We start from the raw sequence: 27,902 nt of genomic DNA, 5'->3' as shown, positions 1-27,902 counted from the left end.
GCCAAGTTACTGTCACACACACTTAAACAAAGCTATGTTGTCTTCACAGCTCTTTGAGCAGAAATGTGAAACATGGCCAGAGTATGATCACATTTTAAGGCAAATGATATGCTAAGTAAAAAGGCAACAAGTTATGAATTGGAACATCTAAAATTCTTGCAAGCAGCAAGATCTTTTACAACCCAGTGTGTTTTTTTCTTACCTTTTAGAAGTGGGGGCATATCTGGAACAAGAGTTTCCATCCCAGGCACAGTATGGGTCTCTGGCAAGGCAGCAGTCTGCACAAGCCTTCCCATACGTGTGACATCTGTGCAGAGAGAGCTGAACCAATCCATCCCTGGAACCGATGTACAAATGTTGCTGCAAATCAGGCAAAGCGAATTAATTAGGAGTGTTCTTCAAGTAGCCAGTGTAAAAAGTTCCCTTCTTCAGTGCCACATTGCAGACTTTTAACCTTATCCCAGATTTTGTAAAACAACGGAATAATTTCTCCTTTAGTGTAAAATGTTTCTCAGGGCTCAATGTGAACTGGCCAGTGCCCATCCATTCCAGCAACACAGCAGAGAGGAAAGGGGACTGAGTCCTGGAAAGACACCAGCACTCAACACCCTCACACCTTTAGATGTGTGCTGCAGTAAAAGATCAGAAGCAAACCATGGAAACAATGGCTTAATAACGTGTTTAAAAACACGGGGCTGAATAGTCATGATGTTAACGATCTGGGAACTAGGGGTGACCTTGTGTGAATAATTCATGTTCTGGTTCTGATCCTGAGGTAGGACGGGGATAATGTTACTATCCTCTCCCCAAAGGGTGAGTGGATTGCCTGTGGAGCCAAGGGTGGTCCAAGTTGGAGTTGGCTCATGCAACACTTCCATCTGGCCTGCCACCTTTTTTCATGGGAGATGGGACCCAGCTGTGCTGTGCGTGCCTGAAAGGCAAAATACCTCCTCCCGTGTGAGCCGTGCTGTGCCAGAGCTGCTCTGGCCACTTCTGCGGGTCAGGGAGGGGTGGCTCTGGTGTCATGCTGCCTCCTGAACATGCACGGAGCCATCACAGAGTTTGGGGCTGCCATAAAACCGTTTCCCATCAGGAGATACTGCACTGGGACCGGCCCCTGTGCTGCCAGGGTTGGACCACCCAGACTCAGGCTGCAGTTTTAGAGGAGGGGGACTGCTTGTGTGCACACGAATTTTAGCAGAGAGAGGCCCTGATCTCTCCTGACTACTAATAAAAATAAAAACAAAAATAGTAATAACAATTTATTACTGGATTGTAAAGAGACAAGTATTTCTGGAGGCTGGAAAAAGAATGTGCATTGGCTTCACTTACAAATCCCACTACCATATGACTAAAGGCTTGTTTCTCTGAATAATTACCAGCCTGGGTACACAAATTACTGTTTGTAAGCAAATAGGAATTAGGCAGGCAAACAATTTCAAACATATCTCCTTCCTTCCAGTTACATTTTAAGAGCCACCCATGGAAAGCTTGGCCACCAAGCAACAGGCATCTCCTGAAAATAGGTGTTCAGTGTACTCCATATCCTCCAGTAGTTAAACAAGATTATGATTACCTGTTTCTGAGAAATCTCCATGGTTGAGATAACTGAAGGATGCTAAAAAATAAAATAACAAGGTGTTTTAGTTTACAAATTGCCTGCTCTTAGTGAAAAAGAGAGCAAAACCTAACATACAATAAGCAAATAAAGTTACAGTTTCATTTGCATGGCTTAAACAAATATGAAAAAAACCCCAACAAAACCAGAAAATCAAGAAATTCATGCTTCCAAAAAAAACTCCCATAAATTTCCCCAGCTAGAAGGAGGGAATTAGCTTTAATTCCCAGAGTTTGCTATCTACCCCATCCTAGGCAATGAGCCTTCACATCAACTTTAGTTCATATTAAGCACTATTTGAAAGGCTTAGTTGCCATTTAAGGGATACATAGGCAGATCTCTGCACCAGGCTGTATTTCATGGCTATGAGAGACAGTGAAATTTTTGCCTGTGACTGATTTAAGAACAGCGCAGAGCTCAGAGTATTATCTATCGCCCAACAGAAGATTAATCTAAGCCTATTGTTTAATATTAATGCAGCTTGAGGAAACAAAGCATATTTTTTCAGCCATTACCCCTTCAATTTTCTGGATTCAAAAACATAGAGGTAGCAGTTATAAATGTTACCAATAAAAATGTGAAGGAATGTCTGCTGAGTAGAAAAAAAATGACCGCTTTTTTGTTTTAAATATGATATAGCACATTTTCCCTTGACGTTATGTTTTAAGAATGCAGCAAATTGGTGCACATACTGGAACTGCTCATTATTTGGCAGGCCACTGAGCAGTCTTAGTATTTTATAGTGATATTTATAATTGGTGCCCGAGACAGTGGGCAGAAGACATAGAGATCCTTTAAATCAAAGTTTCATCATACACATGACATGTCAAAAATTCATGAAGATATGAACTCTTTGAAATAATTGTTAATGATCCTGTGCCTACACCTGGAAAAGTCCTAAATTAATTTCTTCAGTGTGGTCAACAATTTGGGCTGTACAGCACATAGGGGAGAGGATGTGTGAGAAAGTAATCAAAATGCCATGGATGCAGATGAACTTTGATGGAAAAGCAAAGTGAAAACTGAAGAAGAGCTGTGCAGTATGAGAAGAAAGCAAAGTGAGAATACAAAGAACTAAGAAGAAACTAAAAAATGGAAAAGAAAATCAATAGGGAAGAAAAAGGTTTCCATTTTTCTGATGTAAAAGTATGTTGATGTCAGCTCCTTTACCAGCACTGAAGTTAATCAGAAATTGTGGCTGTGCAACAAAAAGAATCTTGGGCTTTTTACAAGCTGTATTTATGAAGAAGTCATTGGTGTTAGCAGGGTTCCAGTTACAGAATAACCAAATCAAAATGGTCAAAAATACCGGGTCAGCCTTCATCAATATATTAAAGCATACTGATAATCAAACTATCTTACTTTTTATTTTTCTTACATTTCCAACTCCCAATGTTGCTATTATAAAGGATTTCTCTGCACCCACGGAATTCTGTGTGCTTGTCCTTTAAAAAACATGATTGTACCCAACTGCCAATGTCAATTGGGCCATAGAAAATTTGACATTAAAAATACAATACTACTGGTTTAATATGTATAAATAATAAAAAAATATGGGCTCATGATAAGATTTTAAACTAGAACAAAGCAGGCTAAATGAGACTTTCTACGAGTTTGAAAAATCACGGTCTGCTTGGTTTTGGACGTTTTTCAATTGACTTGCCCAAAGAATACCAAGGCATTTAAAAATTTACATAGTGTCCCTCTGGAAACGTGAATGAGTTCCAGTAAACAAACAACCAGACAGACAAAGCCAGTTTGGGCCACAAAGTCCCCTAAATAATATTTAATTGATGTTGTGACTATTAATGCTTACCTTGAATATCTGCAGCTCTTCCAGGACCACCTCCTCCTTGGTCCACTTCTCCTTTGTGATACTCACAACCTTCAGGACTGTGCCTACATCTGAAACAAATGCGCCTCATGTAAATAAAACCCACGGGTATGTTTCAATATGGATGGGCCACGCCATCTCCTGCCCTGTAGATAAAGCTAATCCATGAGGGATGTTCCTTTCCTACCACATCTATCCCCACTGCATCCACTGCTGCCTGCAGAGCTCTCTCCATACAGTGCATTTATGGTTTCACTGAATGGCTGAGCCAACACAGTCACAGGCTGCTCCTGCCATGGTTCAGCTCTCCTGCTACACAAACACACAAACACAGACCAGCATATCCATGTTGCCAGCTACAAGTTTCTGCACATTTCTGAGCTAGAACTGGCGTCCATCTGACCCCAGAGAGAGTCAGCTCAAGGGACTAAATTGGCAGAAAAATATTACCTATTTTTTATAGAATCCATTTGCTTCCAGTATAGCTCCTTAATCAGAAGTAAGCTTCATTTTAATGCAAGGAGTTGGGCAATGCACTTTTAAAATTTTTTTATACAAGGATTTTTCTTTAAAAAAAAGGACCCCTTAATTCAGCATAATTACTTCTTTGGAGTCATCTAGAGAAATTTTTAAAGTTAAATCTATTCATCAGTTTTAATCTGAATTCCTGCTTGGTGAAAAAAATAGCTGCTCATTTCATGTCAGACCATTACACATTAGTGAACCTTGAATGGCCTTAAAAAGAACTCAAAAATTGCTCTGGCAAAGCAAGTTGGGTGCTGGGATGTGGGAATGACACAGTGCAGCTTAGTCCTAAGCTCTACACACAGCACTGAAATAATGCAAAATAATACACTATAAGGGAAAGAATGAGATTTTCATTCTTCTTTTCCCAAACTACTGAAGTTCATATTACCAATCAAAGCCAAATTATTACGGTTTGCCATATGAATTAGAGCTTTTTTTTCAGAGTTTGTTTGACATAATTGCCAAAGCCTGCACATGCACAAGTTGGTGGTGTACATTCAAACATATAATAAGCTACTGATCTGCTGCTGCTCAGATCTCCTGAGTTATTTGTTATATCCTTACTCAGTCTCTCTATATAATTTAAATTTTATCTTTGAGCTCGTTTCTTTCCTTACAATGAGTTTAGAAGATAAAACAGAACAAAACCATGCACTTACAGAAAAGAAAACTCACTTTTAAGGAAGGCACTGCAGAAAAATAAATGTCTGCATATTGTGGAGTGCCATCTAGTGACTGCATGGTACTTGCTGGCCTTGACACCTCTAAACCTGACTACTTAGACTTCAAGTGTTGGTCTTAGTGGCAGGTAGGAACAGTTAAGCTCAGAGTATTCAACTGCTGGTCTCTCAATATAATTTTAATTCTATGAAAAACTTTAAAATGGAGAACAGAAAACATCTGAAAGCAGCCTCTACAGCCACTAAAAGAATATTTTGTACATTTTTACAAGTGAACTCACTTTTCTGAGTGAGAAAAAGCAATTTGAAATTCAACTGTCTGAGAAGGTAAGTAAGTTGCAGTAAGCACTCCCAAATCCTGGGCATCATACACTTTGGGAATAAGTTCCTTTTACTCTGTTGACCATGTTAATATTGCTCTCAGAAAGCAACAAGCATTTTTCATCATCATGCCTAAAGCTCATCCCCAGCCTTCTCAGCCAGCAGGGGAGAAAACAACACTTTAATGATCTTTTTTAATGAAATCGTGCTTTTTTTTCTGACACCACTGTACTAACTTGGGATCACAGAGGGTCTGTGACATTGTCTTGTTTTGGAAGACAAAGGTTGTGAAACCAATTCTGCTTGAAGACATAAAAGTTCTGAGAGACAGACTATCTCTAGACTCCTGAGTGGGATAACACAGATTGAAAACTCTTCAAGGCTGAGACAACCCACATGTTACAAGAGATGATGCTCTCTGACAATTCACTCCTATCCTCAAATTACTTCAGAATATCCACACGTAACAAATCATGCTATATGACAAAATTTGCTCATAGGCCAGATAAAATGCTGGGCAATCCAATAGCACTGAGGTAGGATTCAAACTGAAATCTTAATTTCCCTGCAGCTCATGGCAGTAGCTCATCCACTGCACTTGGATAAACCTTGCCACCTCTATGTACACCTCAGTTTCACCATCTCTGAGATGGGGATAATGGCAATGACCTCCTTACTAGAGCACTTACATCTACCATTGAAAAGTGCTTTATAAGGCCTATACAGAATGAGAGTGAGAGAATGTTGAATTATGGAGTAAGAACAAAAAACCCCAGTGGAGTAATGTGGTAGATTATTACTTCAGAAATGTTATGAATAGGTGTATTCATATTCCTTAGCATACCTTGCTGTAGGGTGATTCATCCAGTGATTCTAAATTTAATTACTGTGGGAAAACCAGGAATTTTCCTTAAGGCATTTATCTATTATAAAAATGTAAATAGATACATAATTATCCATAGAAAAATGGCAAAGCAGTTTTTTTCCCTGACAGAATAGCTTAACCTCTCTCTGTTCAATCCTGGCTGTCACGTTTGGAGCTATCACTGCAGCTATTATTGGTTGCTAATTTATACCTTTAAAATTAGTTGAGTGGAATTGTTGCCTTCGGCTCAATTTGGTATCCTTTGTAACTGTTCAGCATTTCCTGAGATAAAATGCTGAAGCACCATGTCACTACCAATAATAGGAAGTACTCCTTGAAGCTATCAAGGTAATTTCTCTTAATGGTTTTATTGATGTGCTTTCAGCAGGAAGTGAGACTACCATGTAATGTAAAGACAGGTACTGAGTAGTACTTGGAGGGTAAGAAGGTTCAGGTACTCTGACCCCTAAATGGTTTATCACCTAGGCAGCAGAAGACACTAAAATCCCAACAGCAGTAATATCTTGAACTAACAAATTAATTTAATTTAAGCACTTGCATGGAGATCTGGACCAGAACCAGGAGCACCTATATGATTCCTGAAGCTGTATGAGCTGTATGCATAGGAAAAAAAGATGTTAATCTAGGGTTTTATTCAGATTTACTCAGCACCTACTGGACTAAAGGTGCTCTGAAAGGATGGGGTTTGGGCAGAATGACACTGGAAGCTCTCCCTCATACCTGTTCCTAGGAAAATGACATCATACTGCCCATCCTCTGCCATGACATGGTCCACCACAATCTGAGTGAGGCGATAGTCCACGTTGATCCGCGTGAACACCGGGGCTCCCGTCACCGGGTAAACCGACTTGTACATCAGGGGGTGCCGCCTGATGAAGCTAATTACCTCATCAGGGAAGTCTCTGGTAGACTTAATGAGTGGATCGTAGGTCTTGCTTGGACACTGAATGAGAGAGAACAAGAAGGTGAGGGGAATTTTAGGAAAGAAGTACAAGTAGAAGTCAAGTTTTCCATAATAACATTTGTAAAGACAGTAATTGTGGGAAATGGATTTGCTGAGAATTTTCAAAGCCTGACAGAAGTCTCACACAGTATGTATCTGCATGCAAACATCGAAATAGAAAATGCTGACTTAGAAATGCCATGGAATAAGACAGACATTGCTGAGAGAGAAATGGAACCAGAAACAAGTTTCAAATCATGGCCTTGCAAATAAAGCTAGATACTTTGGAGAAATAGAACTATGAAAACTGCATTGTAGTAAGACCCACGAGGGGTGACTTTAGATGACTGGCTTTAAGGCATCAATGGCATTGTGCAGTAAAAGGTGATAGGCCAAGAAATACTTAAAGTATATTGTAATTAGGAAAGAGTTGGCTTCTGACTGTGATGGCGTGAACTGTAACATCTGTATTGTCTCACCCTTCACGAGACTGAAAATGGAATAAAAATTTTTAAAACATCTCTCTGTTGCCACATCTCTGGGTCAGAAAAGAATATAATCCAACAAAAGAATCATGTTTTTCAGTGTTTCTTCTTGTCCCAAAGCACCACTTGGCCACCAAGACCTCGTTTTTCGAGAGAATTGCTTTAAAACCAGAGAAATTCCTATTATGGGCTCAGTATGGGTGCAGAGAATTCTGCCTCCTTGTTCCCTGACACACTCACAGCCAATACCACGTTTGGTATTTTACACAGACAAGGAGAGGGAGACCAGAGGAAAGACCTGTCGTGCTCTGTAGGATTCACTTCAGGGCACAGCAGGTAGCACAGTTAAATCTGCAGAGCAGGTCCCAGAGCAGGGGCTGCCATCAGCAAGCCGGGGCTGCCCTCCCGTGGCTGCTGCGGGAGGAGCGCATGTACTTTGAGTGCAGCATCTCAAGGTTTTTCTACTTTTAGTGCTTCTGTTCCTCTTTCCATACCTGAATTTCTCCCCGAGTTTCTGCCTTTGGCCCGAAATCAGAGGCCATAGCTTTTCCCTGTATATGGCCTGAAATCAATTCATTTTCAGTGAACTGTACTTGCTACACATCACCCGTATTTTTTTCTATAAAAAAGGTATTTTCTTCAGATGCCAGACAATCCCTGTGGCTCATTATTTCTCAAAATTGACTCATTCACTGAGCTGACACTCTTTTCAGCTGCTGCAGCCTCCTTTTCTCTAGCTTTTAAAAGCACAGCCTCATCCTGTTCTGGTCCTTCAGACACTTCCCCATGCTGAGGTTCTCTCCCATCTCTATTAGACCCCCACTGACAAACTGGTCACTCCACCTGTTTCCTTAGCTTACACAAAGTTGGTTCCAACACATCTTCCCTGAAGACCACCCACAAACCTACCTCTTCAACGTCCATCAGATTTTTCCCTTTTGTGCCTTTCGGGGTAAGCCCAAGTACAAATGTGCAAGGTGGTTCATTTTGGTGACCCATAATCTCTCATCACCTGTCTCTGCTTGCTTTCTCACAGCTGTTTGCATCTCTTTTCTGTTCCTTCTTTTACAATTAGTCTCGAATCCAAGCCTGAGAAAACTTCTGTTTTGAATTTGGAGACATCTAGATGTGTTACTGGGGAACTAAAATTCTGGATAAGATGAAGTGGACACATTAGTCCAGTTGGTGACAACCTTTCACATATGAATTATTCATTGCTTCTTTTTTAATAGTTTTTGACAAAGTAATCCCTGTGTTTACTGCCAGGTGGAGCTCTAACACAGCCTGTGAAGAAAGAAATGTGATCCAGTAATACCTTCGTGTTCTATCAAGAGAAAGTTAAGATTTGTGGTGAAGTTACTCTAAAGTCCTCCTTCATTACAATTTTTGACAGATAAGACTTTAGCTCACATTCCCAACTATCCAGTTTGACATGTGTTGAATCTATGGTGACAGTTAAGGGCTTGTGGTTAGGATTTCTTCCACTATGTAAGGTAGAATAGCAACTAAAGGCAAATTTCTGCCTGAGGGAAAAGCTTCACGGAAGTATCTGATACTACCTGTATATTCAGAAACGAAACAGACCAGCAAAGCCCAGACCAGCTGATGTTACACACCCACATCTATGGCCATATCTGACATTTCTGTTGGGGTCAGTTCCTGGCCTACCTTAGACCCCAAACACTGCCACAGCACTGCCACGGGAAAGGTGCCACTTGGACCACACCTAAACTACGGCAAAGCCCATCTTAACATCAAACAAAAGGATCACTAGTGGTCTGCCTTGAACCTGACCTCTGATTTTAGTTAACAGACCTACAGCCCCAGTGATTTAAGAGTCTGCAGCCTATTTCCATTCCTTGCTTGAACTGAATTTGATGGCTATCTAGAGAGCTAACAGACTTTGTAAGAGTGTCCACTTGCTTAGTGTTGTTTCAATCTGTGAGTTAAGCCTCTGCATCCCCATCTTCATAATGGATCTGAAATAGTTTACTGAAAAAACATCTTGAGCCCCTGGACCACCTAATAGCTCTTGACACTTTCCCCATGGACAGCAAACCTTTGCCAATTTGAATTAAGATAAATTCCATTTATTCCATTTAGTCATTTTTGTTTCATTGTACACTTTGATTTATGGCTGTGAAAGAACAGACAAGAAAAAGAAAAAAACAGATTGTATTGTCCTGTGATAACCACTCAAAAGACATTTCTTGAAGATACAGTTGAATAAAAATAAGAAAGAAGAAAAGGAAAATTCAGTTAGAAAAAAAAATCAGTTCCACTGGAAATACATATTGCAGGGAGCTATCCCTTAGGGGCTTTGTGTCACAGTCCTGTAAGAACTTTACCCTCTGGCTTGCTGTGTATCATCTCCCACATTCTGGTTTTCTGCTGTGCTTTCACAAAGTCTCTGCAAAGTTACATCCTTGAGGTGGGCTGTATTCAGAGCTTGGCTTTTGAAGATAACAATATCAGTAGAATAATTTCAAATAATTTCACAAAGAAATATTGACTTTGGGACCAAAAATAGACTTTGGGATTAAAAAAGTATGTTTCCTTTAGCAGTGACGAACAGAAGTTTTTTGGGATAAATAAACATGTGATAACTTTAATTGTCTTTGAATCAGAGTTTTACATTAATTTATTTTATAAAGGATGAGAAATAAATGCTCTTCTTCAACTTCCCAACCATGCCGTAACTCTCTTCCCCCTCATGGCAGACCACAGGTTGATTTTCCCCTTTTCTGTGGGGAAAATCAGACTGTGGTCCGCCATGAGGGGAAACCTTTCGATTTTTCCCTTATGTCCCTTTTCTTCGATTCATATTCTCACTCATTACTCAGAGTGACCATCTGCATTTACTGAAAATGTGCTGACTGCTCACCTATTACCAACTCAATTCCAGAAGCCCATTTCTATGTGAAAGATGGGAGTAGTCCCTTCAGTCCTAAAGACCTCCTAGATTTTTGCCAAAAAGCCATCATCAGAGGAAGATGAGAGCAGCGACATCACTTGTTAAAAAACACTGAGATAAAATTTCTGACAATAAGGAACTATAGAACTGTAACAGTAATCCCTAAGGTAGAAATAGGGACTAAGGGTTTGATCCTGAGATCTGCTTCAGTCAACAGGGCCTTTTCCAATTATTTCACTGGGCTTTGAACCCTATCCTAAGACAGCATGACCACCAAGAACAGCTGGGCAAGTGTGACTGTTATGCTTGGCCAAGGGAGTTATTTCCAGAGGTATCACTCACTGTGGCATGATGGATGGAACAGGGGAATGAGAAAGTAATTTTGGCCACCCTTTGGCAAAGTTCTCAGGCAGTTTTTTAAAGCTGTGTCCACCCATCACTGCGGAAAAATTCCTGTAGGCTTGTGCTTCCTTTCCTAGCAATCAGTAGGATGTAGGATGGTCAGGTGGGTGAATGAAACAACCTTTCATGTCTGAAAATGTGAGTTCACATCCTGTTGCAGGTCTCATGACAGCAGTACCGGTGTTCTCTGCCCAGTTCACAGTTCATTTATTCACATCATCAGCACCAGATGCTGTCTCAGATATGTGACATCTCCCACTGGGGACAATAAGATACTGGTTTTTATATCAAATGTCACAGGAATAGGTTGGCAGAGCTGTTTCATGTGGACTACAAGAGAATCTGGCCTCATAAGAGTTCTCACACCACTATCACTGTGCTCTTTCAGCACCTTCAGCTTTTGTTATAGGGTGGGATTCATCTCACCTGACCTAGATTCTTATCTTGGCTGCATGTGAACTACACGTAAGGGGTGCCCATCTTTCTCTTTCTGACAGAGAATTCTAAACAGGCAGCTCAGATTTGATGCTTTTCTTCTAGATAGCTGATATCAAACAAAATTAATCACATTAAATCAGTCAAATTAGTACTACTAGATAAGAATTTTGCAAGAAGTTTGTTCAACATATAATCTGTTCCTCAGCGGTTGCTTAGGCCTTTGCTGCCATGAATGACAACTTTATAAAAATATATGGTTCAAGAAATGAAGGTCAAAACAAAACACGACAACCACCCAAAACAAACAAACAAAAATGCCCAAACCCAGCAGAAAGAGCTGGAAGTGCTAAAGGCATCTCTATTCAACTGCTGTATAAATTCTGTGGGATAAACCTTTTGAAGAATCAATAGCTACTTAAATTTATTGAAATGCCTTCTGTGTGAGCTCAGTTTGACAATAATCAGTCTGGACTAAGTCCTGATCCCAGGTGATCTACAAAGATGCCTTCTATTCTCTCACCTGTTATTTGTTTCCAAATGTGGTCTCACGGTGGTGAATTAAGGCTAATCTTTCTCAAATAAAAGCCAATACACACTAAATTAACACCACCACACATATGTAAGCTTTTCTCCTATTTTCACTTGTCTTATTAAATTTGCAGCTTAGCAGAGTGCTGGATGTGTGGATCTCACACAATGCTGAGACATACAGTGTGACTGTGTTAACATTATGTGGGAAACACGGCCAAGTTTCTCAAAAGCTGGTGCCAGAAATTGGGCTCCTAAATAAACCTCCAATTTGCCAAACTGGATAGTGCTTCACACCATCCAGTAAGAGCTGCTGGATCTAACACCTATTAAAATTGTGGCAATTATTTGGGAATCTAGCTATAAGGTATGTAAAGACATACCCTTTTCATTAATGATGCATCTGTAGTTCAGCAGTGCTTATGTCTACTGAAAAACTGAAAAGAGAATGTTGTTCCCTGGAAACTTCAAAAGGGTTTCTATTACCAGTGTGTTGAAAATCTCAGTTTAAAAGTGTCTTGTCACATGTATCCTGAGACCCACTTAACACTGAGACTCAAGCACCCACTGGGTAGGGTAGATCAAACATATTGAGTGAAGTAGGCATCTGTTTGCTTTTGTAATGTCCAGGCTGGGAATTTTTTATGGATTTCACAAGGACAACTGAGAACCATGCCAGCAAATCACTCTTGTGAGTACTGGAAGTACCCAGTATGAAACATGAAAGAGTGAAATATTTCTTAAACCTCTCCCATATCAGGGAATTACATGTCTTAGTCTGGGCTTCCCTCCTTGAGGAGGTGTCCCTTGTCCTGAGAACTCCTTGCTCCTTCCTGTCGAAGGTGTTTTACTTTTCATAGGTTAATTACCTCTCATCTTAGCCAAAACTAGTAAGTGTAAAGTCTTCCGGGCTCTAAATAAACTGTCTTATCACTGATTCATCAAGCAAAAAGCAGACAAAATAGAGGAACTACCTTCATCCTCTCACTTTTGTGTTAAATGGGGACCTCCAACACAGCCAACGCACTGAAGGTGGAACTTGGGATCCTGAGAGACCCAGACAGATCAGACTGCACAATCCACTTTGTATTTGTCTACAATGTCTACAAAAACCCTTAATGCTGTCTACAAGATGAGTGAGTTGTGCCAAGAGGACTGAACAATCAGTAGGGAGACTTTCATAATAACCTTGAAGCTACTCAGTGAGCTTGGAAGAGGGCTGGGGTGAGGGGAACAAATCAGGTTTGTAGGAGAAAAACAGCATCAATTTTAAATGGAATCAAACTCACTTTTCCCCTACAACAAAAAGCACAAAAAAAAAATTAAGTCCCCTATTATTTATTTAATGGTTGTATCCCACTGCTTGTGCAAGATTTGTTCTTGTGTTTTTCTTGAGCGCTTTGTATTGCTTTTCCATTTAACACACCTGTGCTGTTGATAGAAAAAGCTGAGAAAATTGAGCATTAATCTGAGGCTAACTGAGCTGAGACCAGCTGGATGAGTGAACTTGACTTTGCAGGTGGCAATTTGCAATTCCCTGCTGACCTCTGCCATAAGGAAAGGTGACAAAGTTTGCAGCACTGCAGGAGGCTGTTACGAGCTGGAAGGTGATTCATGTTGGGGAAAACAGGTTGGTAAGTAACAGGAGGTGTAGGAGGCTTTCTGAGGAAAACAAAACCATAAACTGAAACATTTCACTTAATTAAGCTGCCCCATTTTACAGTAGGGAGATCAAAGGAGAGAGGAATTGGAGAAGCAAAGAATGCAGTCTGTCCCATAAAAGATAAGTGAAATGGGAAGATAAGTCTAAAAATAACAAGGGAAACCTGTGCAACCTTAAATGTTTCATGAACAAGCTTATTTAAGCAGCAAAACTAATCAGAAGGGAGGACAAGGGAGGCTTTTTGGCAGGCAGTGTTTCTCTGTGGCACAGCCAAGTCCCAATGGGATCAACACCACATCTTGGTCAGCCTGCACATTGGAATACCAGAAGAAATAAAGGAAGTGGGGTTTCACTGAAGAAAGGAAGAGAAAGCAACTGAGAGAGAAAAAGATGAAGAAAGATGAAGCTGAGTCAGGGGAGGTTTAGGCTGCATATTAGAAAAGGTTGTTCACACAAAGGCTGGTTGGGCACTGGAACAGGTTCCCCAAAGAACTGGTCACAGCATCAGCCTGACAGAGCTCAAGAAGCGTTTGGACAATGTTCTCATGTACATGTTGTGACTTTTGGGTGTCCTGCACAGTGCCAGGAGTTGCACTCCATCATAAAGATGGGTCTCTTCCAACTCAGTTGATTCTATGATTCCAAGATTCCATGATTACAGGAGAATCTGAGGGGTTGTAAGGGAACTCATTTAATAAAAAGACAACGCAAAGAATTCAAGAGCCCAGGACTGTATTCAGATCTGGAGAAGAAAGAGATCAGACACTGAACTCTTCAAATGGACAAGAGCAATTTGCTGGGCTGCTTCTTCTTGTAGCTAAGTGACTCAGACTCCAGATTCTTACTTTGCTCATTCAGATGTTTGTTTTGATCTTTTGACAAATCAGATCAGTAAGATATCTAGACCACTTAAAGCATTTGCTCTTGCCTTGGCAAGGGTGAGGCATTATACAGCCCCCTACTCAGGGAAAAGGTAGTTGGACCATAGCCAATAGGATCAGAGAAGGAAGGAAGGGTCATTCTATGTGGTGAGGAAACTCCAGGGGGTCAGAAGGGAGAAACCACTCCCCTAGAGAAAAACAACATTGGCTAGCATTTAACAGTCCTGTGTTCTGCAGTAGATCAGACTGAGTGTTAACCTGCATCTTTAAACACTGACATTCCTCTAAAAATCTGACCTTAATGACAATTACTTGCCGTCAATGAAATGAGTATGACTCGTGTGCACCCCATCAGAATTTCCAAATAGGCACTATGAGCTGCTGTGATACTGAAATTGTTACAGCTCAGTAAATAAACTAGAAAGTTTTCTTCCCCCTAATTCACTGAAAATCTTGTTCAAATGCAGCCTTTGATTTCTGGGAGGGTATTATGAAAACTGCTTCAGAATGCAGAACACACTTTAAAGGAAGTCCTCCCTGGTTTCTTTATTAATGGATAATTTCCTGACTGAAACCCTAAGAGACTGGAAGAAAACTGGATTTGTTATCTGGGCACAGCTGCAGACATTCAAGTCCAATTTTTTAAACTACTAAAGCAGATAGAGCAAAAGCTCCCTTGGTTTTCAACTCGTCCTTTGTGTCGGGGCTGCCTGTTTCATGCTTTTTTTTCTGTCTCTTCTTATTTTCAGCTTCCAAATGGAAATAGATTTGAAGCCTTGACTGTTTAATTCCCATTATTTCCACTTGCACTTTAGTACCACAGAGAGAAGTTAAAGAGCTGAGTGTTCTGCAGTGTCAGTGGCGTGAGGCCTGCCAGAGGTCCCTTGTCACCATGTCCAGGGGTGTTCTGATGACGGCAGAGGGCAGGCAGAGCCTGCCACAGCTCAGGGACATGAGCAGAGAGGGGCTGCTGCTGCTGCTCCCCACTCAGCATTGCGAAGGCATGATATCATGGTCATGTTGGGAGTTTATCTCACACACAAATTGCCACAGGAAGCATTCTGTCAAAATTTCAAAATCAAAGTAGTCACAGTCTCTATAGTGAGCAGCCTTATTTACTTAAGAGATAAAGGCAGCAGAGCAGAAAGTTAAATTAGGGTATGCAGTCTTCTGCTTCTGTATAAATGCTGAAAGGAAGTCAATGCATTTCTCAAAGCCAACCACCAAAAGAAATACATTTCCTAGAATAGCCATTTTTAGACTTTGGCAGTAACTTAAAATATAGGAAATATAGAATCAAAGCAGTGTTAGCTTTGCCAACTGTAGGCAACACTTACAAGGAGCTTAAATTTTAAAAATGTTTCTAGTAACTTAAAAAAGGGTAGATTATCCCTCTTTGGTTTTGTTCTGAGCATTCCTGAACCACCTCACAGCTGGCAAAAAATGATGAAATTAATTTTTGAGGAAAAGAATTTCAGCATTCAAACTGTAGTGCTCTTCAAGGTTCATGCTGCTTCTTTTCGTTGCTTTTTAGCACAGTACTGTTTTTCCAGATCCCATCCTAAACCCATTCATATCCAAGTTTGGCATAGCCCGTCACAAGCCAAGAGCATGGATTAATTCTACTTATTTGGATACCCTACATCAAACTACTGAGCCTGAAGTATTTTGAAGTCCAGCTCACTAAGAGAACAGATAAAAATCTATGTAGCAATACGTTTACCTAATCTACATAGCAAATATGATAGATACCTTTCTTCTGACAGCTTTTCTCAGTAAATCCACTTCCCTCCTCAGTCCTTGGTCAGATAAACTCCTACAGAAATCCATCGACTATGAAGGTTTGGAGGACATCTAAGATATTATTTTCTCACAGCTGTTACCAGGAAGCAGTTAAAGAGCTTGAAGGAAGCAGTTGGAGAGCTAAGGGCTGGCTTACAGAAAATATCTTTAAACTTTTCCAACTTTTACAAAATTTGAAACCATGGATATTCAAATCAGTGATAAAGATCAGCACTGACATGCTTCAGCATGGCATGTTTCCTTCCTTGCAAATCCCAGCTCAACCATGTGATGGCTAATACACTCAAAAATGCAATGAGCTTATGACCCGTCTATCTGTGCAAAGTGTTCATCCTTATGGGGCACTCTGAGTTTTTCAAGAGAGTTATTTTAATCTCTTTAGATGCCATGGGACCAGCTATTGTTCTTGCTGGCACCATTTGTGTAGCTAAAATTAAATTCATCTGATCTTTTTAACCAGCCGTGGAAGTTGCACACACACACACAAAAAAAAAAAAAAATTAATCTTCTTTTTGGGGGCACTAAGTGTTTTGCATGACAGAGAGATGCATAACCTGGCAATGCCTAAATTGTCCAAATGAGTTGAGATTTGCTCCATCAGGGCAGATCCTGGCAGGCCAAATCAGTCTCTGAGCTGTCCTGGTCTTTGGGGAGAGAGCTGCTCTGAGGCTCATCCTCAGCTGAGAGAAGGAATCAGCACCTGGGGCCTGACCTGCCCAGCCCTGGGACTACCATGTGCAACAAACAGCACCAAACCACACAGTTCAGTCCCGTGGAATGATGAAGAAAAAAACACAGAGGTACAAGGAAATGTGTGAAAAGATGAACTGAATTAACTAGTTAACGTGGCTTGAGGAAAAGGTTACACCAGCACTGAGGTCAGAGAAATGGTGCAGAAATGGCCAGATGGCCTCTAGGGCAACATGACAGCTCATGGCTGGCTGCTTAATACCTGTTCACTGAATACCTGACCATGAGAATGAAGAGTTACTCCAGATAAAATTGTTGCTCTGTTACATTTTATGTACAAACAGTTGCTTAAAGTTGTGATGCTGTTTTTAAAGTTGATGTGTTTTCTGAGAATACCATTTCTTCCTCATCTGGAATGTTCACCTGTGCTTTTCCAAATTTAATACTGTCACAGAAGTGGAAAAAGAAAACTTAAATGAGTTTTTTGAAGTTTCCCTCCTCATTTTGGCCTGTTACAGCTGAAGTCTAAGAAACTGGGGTTAAAAGTTAAAATATTTTCAGATACCAAATTTCTCTTTTCTTCCTGTTACCTACTTTTTATCACATAAAACGTCCAGCAATTACCTCCTTATTTTAATTCGAAACAAAACACATGCACAAATACACACAACAGAATTAACGACAGCATCTCAATGATTTTCACAGATACGAAGATAACAGAATTACAAATAAAAAACTTCATGATAACTTAACACATTATACAGAAATACCTTTGGGTTTTATGAAGCATTGATGCCTTAGAGGTGATTCCTAACAGAGAGAAATATAGCTGTGCAGTGGGAGACCACAATACAAGAGACAATCAGGAAACAGTCTGGACATAATATTATCTCAGAGGCATGGAAAAATGTATATTTATATACCTACAGGATAGGTAGTCAACAGAAGGGGAAGAGTTGAGAGGATAATTTGAAACATCCTGAGCAGAAAATAAAAATTACCAGCTGGGGAAGGATGTGAAGCATGCCTGCTTTTGATTAAAAAGAGAGGTGTGTAATAAAGGAGAGACCTACTGTGCCAGGCCTGGGGTAAGGGATGCGTCCCTCGTACTGCACCCAGCGGTGATCTGCGCTCTCCTTGTGCGCGTAGGGGCCGTTGAACACGGCCCTGATCTCGGCCATGCTGTACACACACACTGCAGAGCCCTTGAACACCGAGCTGCAAGGAAAGATGCATCCATGGGTAACACCCCTGCAGTGCCAGGGAGTTAGAGGATTTCAGAGCATGACAGGGTTGGGATCAATCCTACACCTGGTAGCGGATATGCTGCTAAACATCAATGTGTTCAGGTCTTGTGAGCACAGATATTAAATGTCACTGTTATTACAGATCTAAACTTTGCTTGGTTGAAACCTGGTTTGGCCTTTGGGGCTACTTGATAGAGTGTCATATTTTTCTAGTGGCTAACAGCTTCTAGGTATCATTTACTAGATCTTTCAATTAGAATTTTATCCAAGTGAAGGACACTCATTTACGTAGTGTTCATATCTGGAAGTCCATATATTAGTGATATAGGTAAGGTCCCTGAGAATTACAAGTTTCATTGAGAAGACAAGAAATCCCAAGATATACACACTTATTTAATTTTTATGCATTTTCCCTTTTTTAATGTATTTGTCTAAAAAAATCTAAACCATTTCAGTTTTCCAAAGAACACCACACCAGGTTGCTGAGTAGCACATACTTTAGTTGCTTCACAAACCATTTCACTTTAAGTATTTTAAGTATTTTAAGTATTTTCCGTGGTTCAATTTTAAGTATTTTCCATGGTTATGTATTCTAGAGGGCAATTGTGGTAACTGCTTCTGAATTAAGGAGTGCCTTTGCGATTCCTCATTGTACTCATACTGGTCAGCATTTGGCCAGTCATTATTTACATTTAATTCAAAGGTTCTAGAGACAAAAGATAGAATTTTTTTCTTCCTTCTGACAATTCTATAGAGAGCACCTCACTATTGATCTGAAAGGTCATTAATTAATTAGTACATCCCCCTGAGATAAAACTGGGTTACCCTTTCATTACCTTTGTACTATGAAATCACTGAACTACCAGTTTAGAGAGTAATTTTGATACTAAGAAATAGCAGATGTCAAAGTGTTGCTTACAGAAATGAGGCTTCACAACAATAATTTGCCTAAAATAGCAACTACTAGCTGCTCAATAAATATGATAGAAATTTACAAATTCAGCTGGATGAGGTTGAAATAACCCCGTCTGCTTTTAACTGTTACATTTACATTACTTTTTAAAATTGCTCTCAAAAGTTAGTCACACAAAGGTTTAGGAACGTAATTTATTATTTCCAGTTCTAAAAAATATTGTCCTCAATGACTACAGCCCTTACACTGGACACTTATTCCAGCAGTTCCTAACTGCTCTCAGGAATCAGGATCTAGTCTAGAAGACCTGAGTATATACAAAAGCATAAAAGTCCTGAGTAAGATCTTCATCATTTGTTTCCAGGGTCAAACATGATCCCAACAAGTACCTTGTTGTAGTGAAGACTCCATACACAAGTGGGTTCCTCTCATCTCGTGTAGAAAGTAAGAATATATCTTCTGCAATGAGAAAAATATATTTGGGGATTAAACATTCATTGATTATTTCTATATTTACCAACTGTAATTTGGGAATTTGTAAAAATGTAACAAGGTTTTATTTTTGTTGGAATTTTAATTTCTGCCACATGAATTTGTAGTAGTATTCTGAAATGTTCATTTGCAGATAGTCTGGGTTTTATATGAAATCAGATTTTTACTTTCCAGCTTTTGGAGGGAAAGGGAAAAATGTTGTAATTTCAACCAGATTAATGTCAGTTATAATCAGGGACTTCAGATCAAAGTCAGAGGTATTACTAGTCCTGTTTGGAAGAGGAGTAAAATCAAAACAAGACACAGTGCTTCTATAAACCAGAGGGGAAAAAAATCCAACAAAAGCAGGTATTACTGATGTAAAAATAGAGCATTAAAGATAAACCAACTTACGGAGCTCATCGAAATGAGTGTCTGCCCCTTCAGGACCAGGTATGGAACACACAAGCCTGGCTTTCAGAAAAGTTGTCCACTTGTTTATTAGGCTTCTCTGGCCTCCCATATCATTCTAACAAAAATAAAATGAAATTCTTGAATATTAAAAAAGTAAGGGCTTTAACACATGACAGCACAGTATCTTCTGTGCATCTTCTGTCTGATTCCACAGCTGGTTCTAACTACAACAACATAAAAATCTTTCTTTTTAAATTTTCCTTTTCCTAAAACACTGTAGGACAGCCTTTTTCTAAGTAGTTTCTGTAATTGCTTATCAGCTCAGAGTGGGCAATTCAAATTTCCTGATACCCAAAACTGATTGCAAAGTTCCTTCACCAGCTTTTTAACTGGAATGTCTATACCACATGATTTCTTGCTCCCTATGAGGCTAATTTTTACAATCAGTTGCACTTTAACATTCTAAACAAACCAAGCAATAGAACAGAACATTTTGGCTAGATTTTGCAAAAAAGGAGAACTATATTCATCAGCAGCTTACAATGTAAATACTGCACTGTTTTCTTTGTGTACACGGTAAAGAGAAAAATGCATTCCAGGCAAAACCAGTCATATTATTCTAATCATCATTGTTACAGAAATATCAGTCTATCCTCCCACAACACGGATTTTTTTCATTTATTTTATTATGGGTTTCCAAAACATAAGCATACTTGCCGAAATTTCCTTTAGTGACTGGAAAAATAAAAAATCTATAAAGGGTCACTTGAAATTTGGAACTACGCATCTGAAGGGTAAGTGACCTTCTACTGACTTAGATCAGCAGAGGTGTATGGATAGCGGATTTCAGAAGATTTAAATTTTAAGAAGCCAAACTAGGAGTTTGCTCATATACTTCTTCCACAGACTACATGAAGGATCCTGCTGGTTCCAAACAGCAGAACTATTTAGGTTCTGCAAAGCTATTTGGGCCCCAGAACGCTTCATGCTAAAAATGGCAAGGGCAATGATATACCAGCAGGAACCAAGAATTGAAACACTTAAAAGAAATATCATCAGCAGTAGTCTCCCAGCTGTAGGTTCTGAATGATCCGAGAAAGGTGCCTGCCTCTCTCAGTTATAAACTGTGAAGCTTAGGGGATCTGCGCTGTAAGTTTAAGGACCACAAATTTAGCCATATTCAGCCCCTTCAGATCCATTAAAAGAAATTACTTTTTAGTTAATTCAGTTGGCAATCTGAAGGCATAGAACCAGTCACAGTAAGAAACACTGGGTGGTGGGAATTACACGTCAGCCCCACAGACAGTATTTGGCCCTTCAGGGCTGTATCATACTAAAGGCATTCAGAGAGATGGCTTTAAGTTCTGAAATCACTTCACAAGGAGTAACACTTCTCTGGCAATGCACTTTAACCACTTTCCCTTTTCATGTACCTGATACTTTCAAATAGATTAGCTCAGTTGGAAATGATTCCTGTTAATATATGGCCTCTGGAACTCCCGCTCTTACAAGAATTGCTGCCTCGTTTCTTGATTTCCTGAGGTTCTGCCAAGTCTGAAGCTTTGCATCTACCCAACAGATTTATTACAAAGGTGTCAAAATTAGCAGCCTGAAGCCAATAGCAAAAAAAAAAAAACCTCTGCATGTGTGTGTTCTGTTCAAAGGCAGAGCAAACAGACTTTGTGGTGCAGCTGAAACCAAACAACTACAAAGATGCAAAGAGTCTTAAAAAGAAAGGAGTGTTAAGCTTTTCCTTCCTCTGGCAATTCAGATTAGTTAAGCAAATCTCACATTGCAGGGCTTCCACTTTGATTTCTGGTGGATGCAGTGCAGCATCACAGGAGATGTCTCTAACTACCTGACTAAAATCAGAAAACAGGAAGAAAGTGTGGAGCAAGTGATGGGGCTGGAAGAGAAGAAGGACCCTTGTCTAGTTCCTACTCCTGTCACTGCAGCATTCAGCTTCTGCATGAGATGAAAAGATATGTACTTGTGTTTTGCCAACCTTAATTTGTGATCCACCACAGCATTTTCACAAGTGCCTATTTTAAATACATCAGTAGTTCCACTGAGTTGCTAGAGAACTAAACACTGTGCTCAAAGAAAGCAATCTTAGCAAGTGCTATGTGCATTAAAGTATAAAATATATGGATTTAAGATGTATCCATATTTGGTTGTTCTAAAGCCAGGACATGATGTTAACCATGTTATTTGAATTTAAGAGACATTAGAACAGACATTCACTAGGTGTGTTTTACATATCCAAAAGCTGCCAAAGTAACACTGTACAGTTTATAATGGAACAAAGGGGATTCAGTGACCAGTCAGCATTCCAACAGCTACCAAGTCCTTCTGAAGCCAGGGAGTGACAAATTTATGGTGCAGAGAGACTGAAAAGACCTTTCACTGATTTAGGCAGTTGCACATATAATATGCTGACATATCCTTCAACATGCTTCTTCCTACTGTCATGGCTGAATGAAAAAAAAAAAAAAAGCACATTTTACTTGGAAGATATTTTTGTTTGTGGTTTTGGGGCTTTTGGGGGATTTTTTTTGATTAGTAGCCATATAGAACTCTTCAATTTCAAATGTCATATCTGATTAATTCAGTGTCTTTCCTTTCCTACAATGTGCCCAGGATTCATTGAGATTGACTGAGAAAGTTCAGCAACTGACAAAGGCCATGATAATTTTATCTACATACAGAATTAGTTCAGCTCAGACCAAAGAGGATCAGAAACTCTAAACAGTAAAGGTATGTCTTTGCTCCTCGAGTCTCAAGTAGTATTTATCTTGCTAAGCTCTGTAAATGTATATTTTTTTAAGAAAGGGCACCCCTTCCTTCCTTCCTCATACTATTTTTGGTGCACATTAAGCCAGTCTTTGACTCATCTTGAGGCTTCAGGTGCTGGAGAACATGCAGTTGTTCTCCTTTCCTTCAGACCACATTGATGTGCACTCAGTCACTTTATGTCTTATCTGCCCGCTCTGGTGAAGATTCCTTGGACCCTCATCATTCCTGATTATTGGCCTCTGAGAGGCTGCACAAAGGAAATACCGGCCCAAGATATTTTTTAGACTGGGCCGCTATAGAAAGAAGACAGTCTCTTTTGCCAAACAGATTATTTAATAGCAGCAGTCTGGAATGAATCACTGATGTGCTCAAATGCTGCGAGCTGGCTGTAGAGCAGGACATAAATAAAGTAGGACGTACAGGCTGGGCAGTCAGTGGATTAGAAGAAATGCATGGAAGAGTGAAAATCACCAAAGCAAAGTCCAGTTAGTGCACAGGTGGACAGAAGTAAGGATTAAACACAAAGTCGTGGAGTCCTAAGAAGCCTATTCAGCTGATTTATAACAAGCAAAGGTTTGCCTCAAGCCTGTTTAAGTAATTAACTGGATGTACTGAAATGGTTTTTGACAAGAGATATGGTCTGAATACAAAGAACTCTAAATATTTCAGGGAGATTGGACAAGGAGACAAGATAAATTTAAGTGTTGAGAGAAGGGGAATGCAGCATGAACAAACCTTTCATTCCAAAAATATGGCTAATCTTTTAACAGCCAATCAGCCTTGAGTATCTGAAATCTTATCTCCCTAAATATCACTTCTAAGCACACTGGATTAGCTGTGTTTACTATAAACTTTGTTACTGGACAGATGAAGGCACTTAGGAATGCATATTTCATTTTGAATATAAATAAAGGTTTAATTAGCACTTACTGCTTTGGCTTTGTAATCTCAAAAGCTGTAACAAATACCAACACTTCTGCCTGAAATACCTTCTTTTTAACAGAAAGAAGAGCCTGTAAAATCTTGGTTACTTGTTCTTGCCTGAGTTAGAAATGTAGATAATTACCAACTAGAAGGGGGGCTGTTCAATCTGTCACCTGTTGAGGAAATATTACCCCAAAATATCGCAAAAAACTATAACTAAAAATTACTTAGATAAATGGGAAAGTAATCCAATATAACTTTAATAAATCAGGCAGACTCTTATTTACAGAAATCCTAAAATTTCATCCCTTTTCAACAAGCTGGTTGCAAAAAACAATTTGCTGGAGTGAGAAATCAGGTTTCTACCAAATTAGACTGAGAATTCAAACATCAGATATCCCACTTCCATGAGCATGGGTAATTATATGGCTTTCTGACATTTAGGAAGACTGCTGTTTAAATGGCACAGTGTAAATTTTGTGAAGTAATTTAAGGTTTTATCATGCACCTCTCTTGGGAGTCTGCCATGGAAATTTCAGTTTTCTGATCCGCAATTTATGTGCAATTAAGCAAAACAACAGAATTTTCAAACCATCTAGCTAAAGATAAGTTCACATGAAAACAAAAGTCATCAGAAAAGATACTGCTCTATGATCAAGTGATTTAAAAATCAACTTATATTAAAGACTTTCTGTTGTATCTATTTCCTATTCTGTTGTATCTTATATACTATATAAATGTATCTTCATTACAATGAACAAATGTTAGTCTTGGAATTCAGTAGGCAGGAAAACAGATGGTACCGAAACTAAAGAACATCTGCATCTTTGAGGATTTAAATCTCTTATTTGCTTGTAAGTAACAGTGACAAATTGAACATTAGAACAAAAAGTGCAGTTATCTGAAAATCAGTCTACATCAAAGATGTCAAACACTGTGATTCATAAAAATTTAAAGACAGTAATTACCCTGAACAGCCTCTAAAAGGAATTAAAAAAAAAAAAAAAGGAAGAAAAAAGAAAAAAGACAATGAGTGGAATTTCTAGAAGTAGGTTATTAATTACAGCCACTGGCAAGATGTGCAAAAGGACTATCCAAAGAGAATTCCTGGCCTGAATAAAGGGAGATGTTGGAGAACAGAGAGGAAAAGTGCTGAAACTGCAAAAGGCCCTGGAGCCTTTCTCTTACTGAAGCTTAGCTATGTGACAAAGCTACCACAAACAAATGGCATCCCCTGAGGCAAAGCCTAATATTACAGAGGAAAAAACCTCCAACCTTGCAGCTGATTTTATAAATGGACAAACAGCCAACAGTCTCCTTTCAACTTCTGTCTTCAGGTTCACAGTTCTTTCTATAATTATTTTGCTTTACTTTACATACTCTGTCCCTACTCAACTCTGTTAGGTGCCAACCTATCACAGGAAAATTAAATTTGCTCCTTCAGGAATTCAGGTGCAAAATTTCTTGTCCAAACCATACTAATGTAGATGAAGATTCCTCTCTTGATTTCATCAGGCTATAGGTGAAAACATCAGGCTACACGCGACTGAGTGACTTGAGAGAGAATAAAAGCACACTTGCAATATCAACAAGACAAAGAAGGCACATGAGACTTTAGAACTTCGACTGCTCTCCTATGGATACATCAAGTAAACGTGGGCAAGTTACTTCTCCTCAGTATCTGCAGTTCCCATCTGACAATGAGATAGTGACTGTTTAGTTCCTGCTCCTCAACCAGGCTTTTATTTTTATTTCATTCAGAAAGTACTCACACTGAGCATGCATAACTGTTTGGTTCACTATGGAAAATGTTAATTTTTATTTTGGAAAGTATTTAAACATCACACCCAGAAGTCTCTACCAAATTATCTTTGGATGGGATCCAGACTGGAAAATTTAACTACACAGCAAAGAAAAATTCTGGACTGTTACTAAACATATCATGAAAAAATACCCCAAATCCAGAAACTAACTGGCTCAGGTAATGACAAGGATGGTTTGGGAAAAATAAAAGAATAAAATTAAGCACCATTTTACCTTAAGGCCACGCAGCAATCCTGCTCAGATTATCTCCAGCAGGTGTGCTAGTATTAAGAATATTCCCCTAAACAGTACAAAGGCTGTCACAAATGAAATGTACTCCACTACATCCACCATTAAGCTGTTCATTCTAACTTCAGTGGGGATCTGAAGTTAGCAAAGTCCTATGGCTGAAGAAATAAAATATGTTATGGGATTCTCAGGAAAATCTACTTAAAATTTTGAGTATAAACTGTCAAGGGTTTATTCCAGTGTGTTTGACTTGCTTTTATCTGCCTCTCATCTAAATTTACTAAAATAATACACATACTATAAATTATATGACATACATAAGCAAGAAGGATATAAAAAAAGAACAAAACCTTCAGCTTATGAAAGGCACCATTTTTGCTAATGAAGCTACAGGCATGCAATTAGATAGATCATGCAATTAATGTCAAACAGGAGATCAGAATGTATATGATTTGAACAGATTGACAGCCCTGTGAATCTGGAGGAGTATGAGACCCAGAACCGGGATAAAGTCATTTCTTTATGAACAAATAAGCTTGAATTTGCCATTCAGAATTTCACATTCTTAAATCAGAATGTCTTGAATTCCAGGCTTCAGGGACTCAGTAGGGCAGAGCTCCTTTTATAGTCAATGAAAAATATGTCCTTCAGAGAGTGATTTGGGTTGAAGATGGTTGGATCTTCCTCCAAAAACTAGTTATCTGCCTTTACTGAAGGAAGGAAATGAGTGATAATTAGTTTCCTCACTTGGATATATACAAGTGCCTGAAGTCACTCACATGAGATATTGTGACCAAAGCATTGATAAGCACAGGTTGAGATCTGGGAAAGGCATGAGACCAAAGAAAAAGGTAGGTTATCACCTTAGGGAGTTCCTTAGAATCTGGTATTCTGAAACATCTGCATTTACAACACTGTACTCAATCAACAATAGCAAAACTGCAAACCATGGTACATTTTTATAGTAAATGTACTGACAGGAAAAAATGACAGGAAGATAATTCTATCATGTGAGGAAACTTCAGAATCAGAAAGTCATTATTTGCTACTCTTACAGATACTTGAACATCTGAGCCAAAGCACTCACAAGTCAGGGACTTTGGATTTAGCCATAGGAACTTCACTCCAATTAACTCGAGAGGCTTCCACTTCTGAGCCAAGGTGTGCTGGGAGTGTCTTATGCAATGAGTCTCTCTGGCAACTAGAATGGCTTCCCAAGTTTGCTTCAGAGGTTGTGCAGCTGCATTTCCATAATCCAGTTTTTAAAGATTTTGACACTGCAACTTCTTTCTCACTTTCCCTGAGGCTCAGTAAAATTCAGTCACACCTCTTTACATATAAGCATATCCTACATATTTTTGCCTCATCTGTAAATCATGATTTCCCCCCTCAAAACACCAATTATTGAAACACACCCATGAGGGAGGACAGAAATTTACTAAACTTTCTATACTTATATAACTTTTGCCAATAAGGAAAGCTGGACCCAAAGACCTGACAAAGCCTGATGTTATATCTCTTAATCCATCACAGTTAGAAGCAGATACTCTATGGAACTGGTCTGTCTCCAAACATCAGCCCTTAAAAATGAAATCATCATGATGAGCATCTGCTTTTCTACACAATTTGAAAATTTTCAAATGGCACATAATGTGCAAATATCAAATTTGGAAGTCCAAGAGGAGTTGGTTGCCAAAAGACTCACAGCTGCAAAGACACTCAGTGGGCAAATGAGGGCCAAGGTTGTTCTAGGGATGACTTTTTCAGAGGGTTCTTAATCATTATTATTGAGAAATAAAAAAATAAAAAAAAAATCCCATGGCTGGAGTTGTGGCTGGGCAATATTCTGGTGACAAAGGAAGTATGTAAGCATGTAACAAACAGGAAGTTAAATCTCGTCTGGAATGAGTTGCCTCCAGAACTGGAAGCAGGATAGCTGCACGAGCATGGCTCTGAGCCCTGGCTAATTAGCCCTGCTGAGAACATGTGAACACGGCTATTCAGCTGAACAGGAAAGCAGGACACTGCCAGGACAGCTCCAAGGGCTTTGGAGACACATCAATTATATACCCAGTACAGAAATATCAATACTGGTATAATAATGGGCCAGCTATCCGTAGTCACAGTAAAGGCATGGCTAGACTACATCCAGGACAAGAAAAACATTTCTTAACTTCTACATACAAGCAGCCCTGTGGCAAAGCCCACCGGAGACTCTGGATTGGAGCTGCAGAGGAGCTGCTCCCTCCTGCCATTCTGGGAATACAAATTGCTTTAAGCACCAGACAGGAGGCAAGGTCACAGCCTTGAACTCTGCTGATGGTCATGGCTTTGGAAATAAATTACATTACCCAAAGGTGGAATGCAGGGTGTGTCCAGGGCTCTCGACTCAAGAGCTCTTAAAATGATTACATTCCACTGTGCTTAGGAAGTACAGTTTAACCAAGAGGGCTGTGCCTAATTGCAGTATT

General features: G+C 39.5%; 1 protein-coding gene across 2 annotated transcripts in view; it reads right to left on the bottom strand.

Moving 5' to 3' along the window:
- The window catches only part of SEMA3D (semaphorin 3D), a 132,841-nt gene that overhangs the window by 16,878 nt on the left and 88,061 nt on the right, over positions 1–27,902 (bottom strand). For both annotated transcript variants that reach the window (XM_066182771.1, XM_066182772.1), the window contains exons 9-15: positions 19,660–19,774; positions 19,164–19,233; positions 17,688–17,832; positions 6,588–6,810; positions 3,435–3,523; positions 1,577–1,618; positions 203–360 (exon numbers count right to left, since the gene is read on the bottom strand). In XM_066182771.1, coding sequence (XP_066038868.1) covers positions 203–360; positions 1,577–1,618; positions 3,435–3,523; positions 6,588–6,810; positions 17,688–17,832; positions 19,164–19,233; positions 19,660–19,774 — 842 coding nt within the window. The remainder of the gene's footprint in view (positions 1–202; positions 361–1,576; positions 1,619–3,434; positions 3,524–6,587; positions 6,811–17,687; positions 17,833–19,163; positions 19,234–19,659; positions 19,775–27,902) is intronic.

This window comes from Chamaea fasciata, unplaced genomic scaffold (assembly GCF_029207755.1).
Source record: "Chamaea fasciata isolate MVZ Bird 193981 ecotype frontalis unplaced genomic scaffold, bChaFas1.0.hap1 SCAF_5, whole genome shotgun sequence".
Taxonomy (NCBI): Eukaryota; Metazoa; Chordata; class Aves; order Passeriformes; family Sylviidae; genus Chamaea; species Chamaea fasciata.
This window is presented reverse-complemented; position numbering and strand designations above follow the sequence as displayed.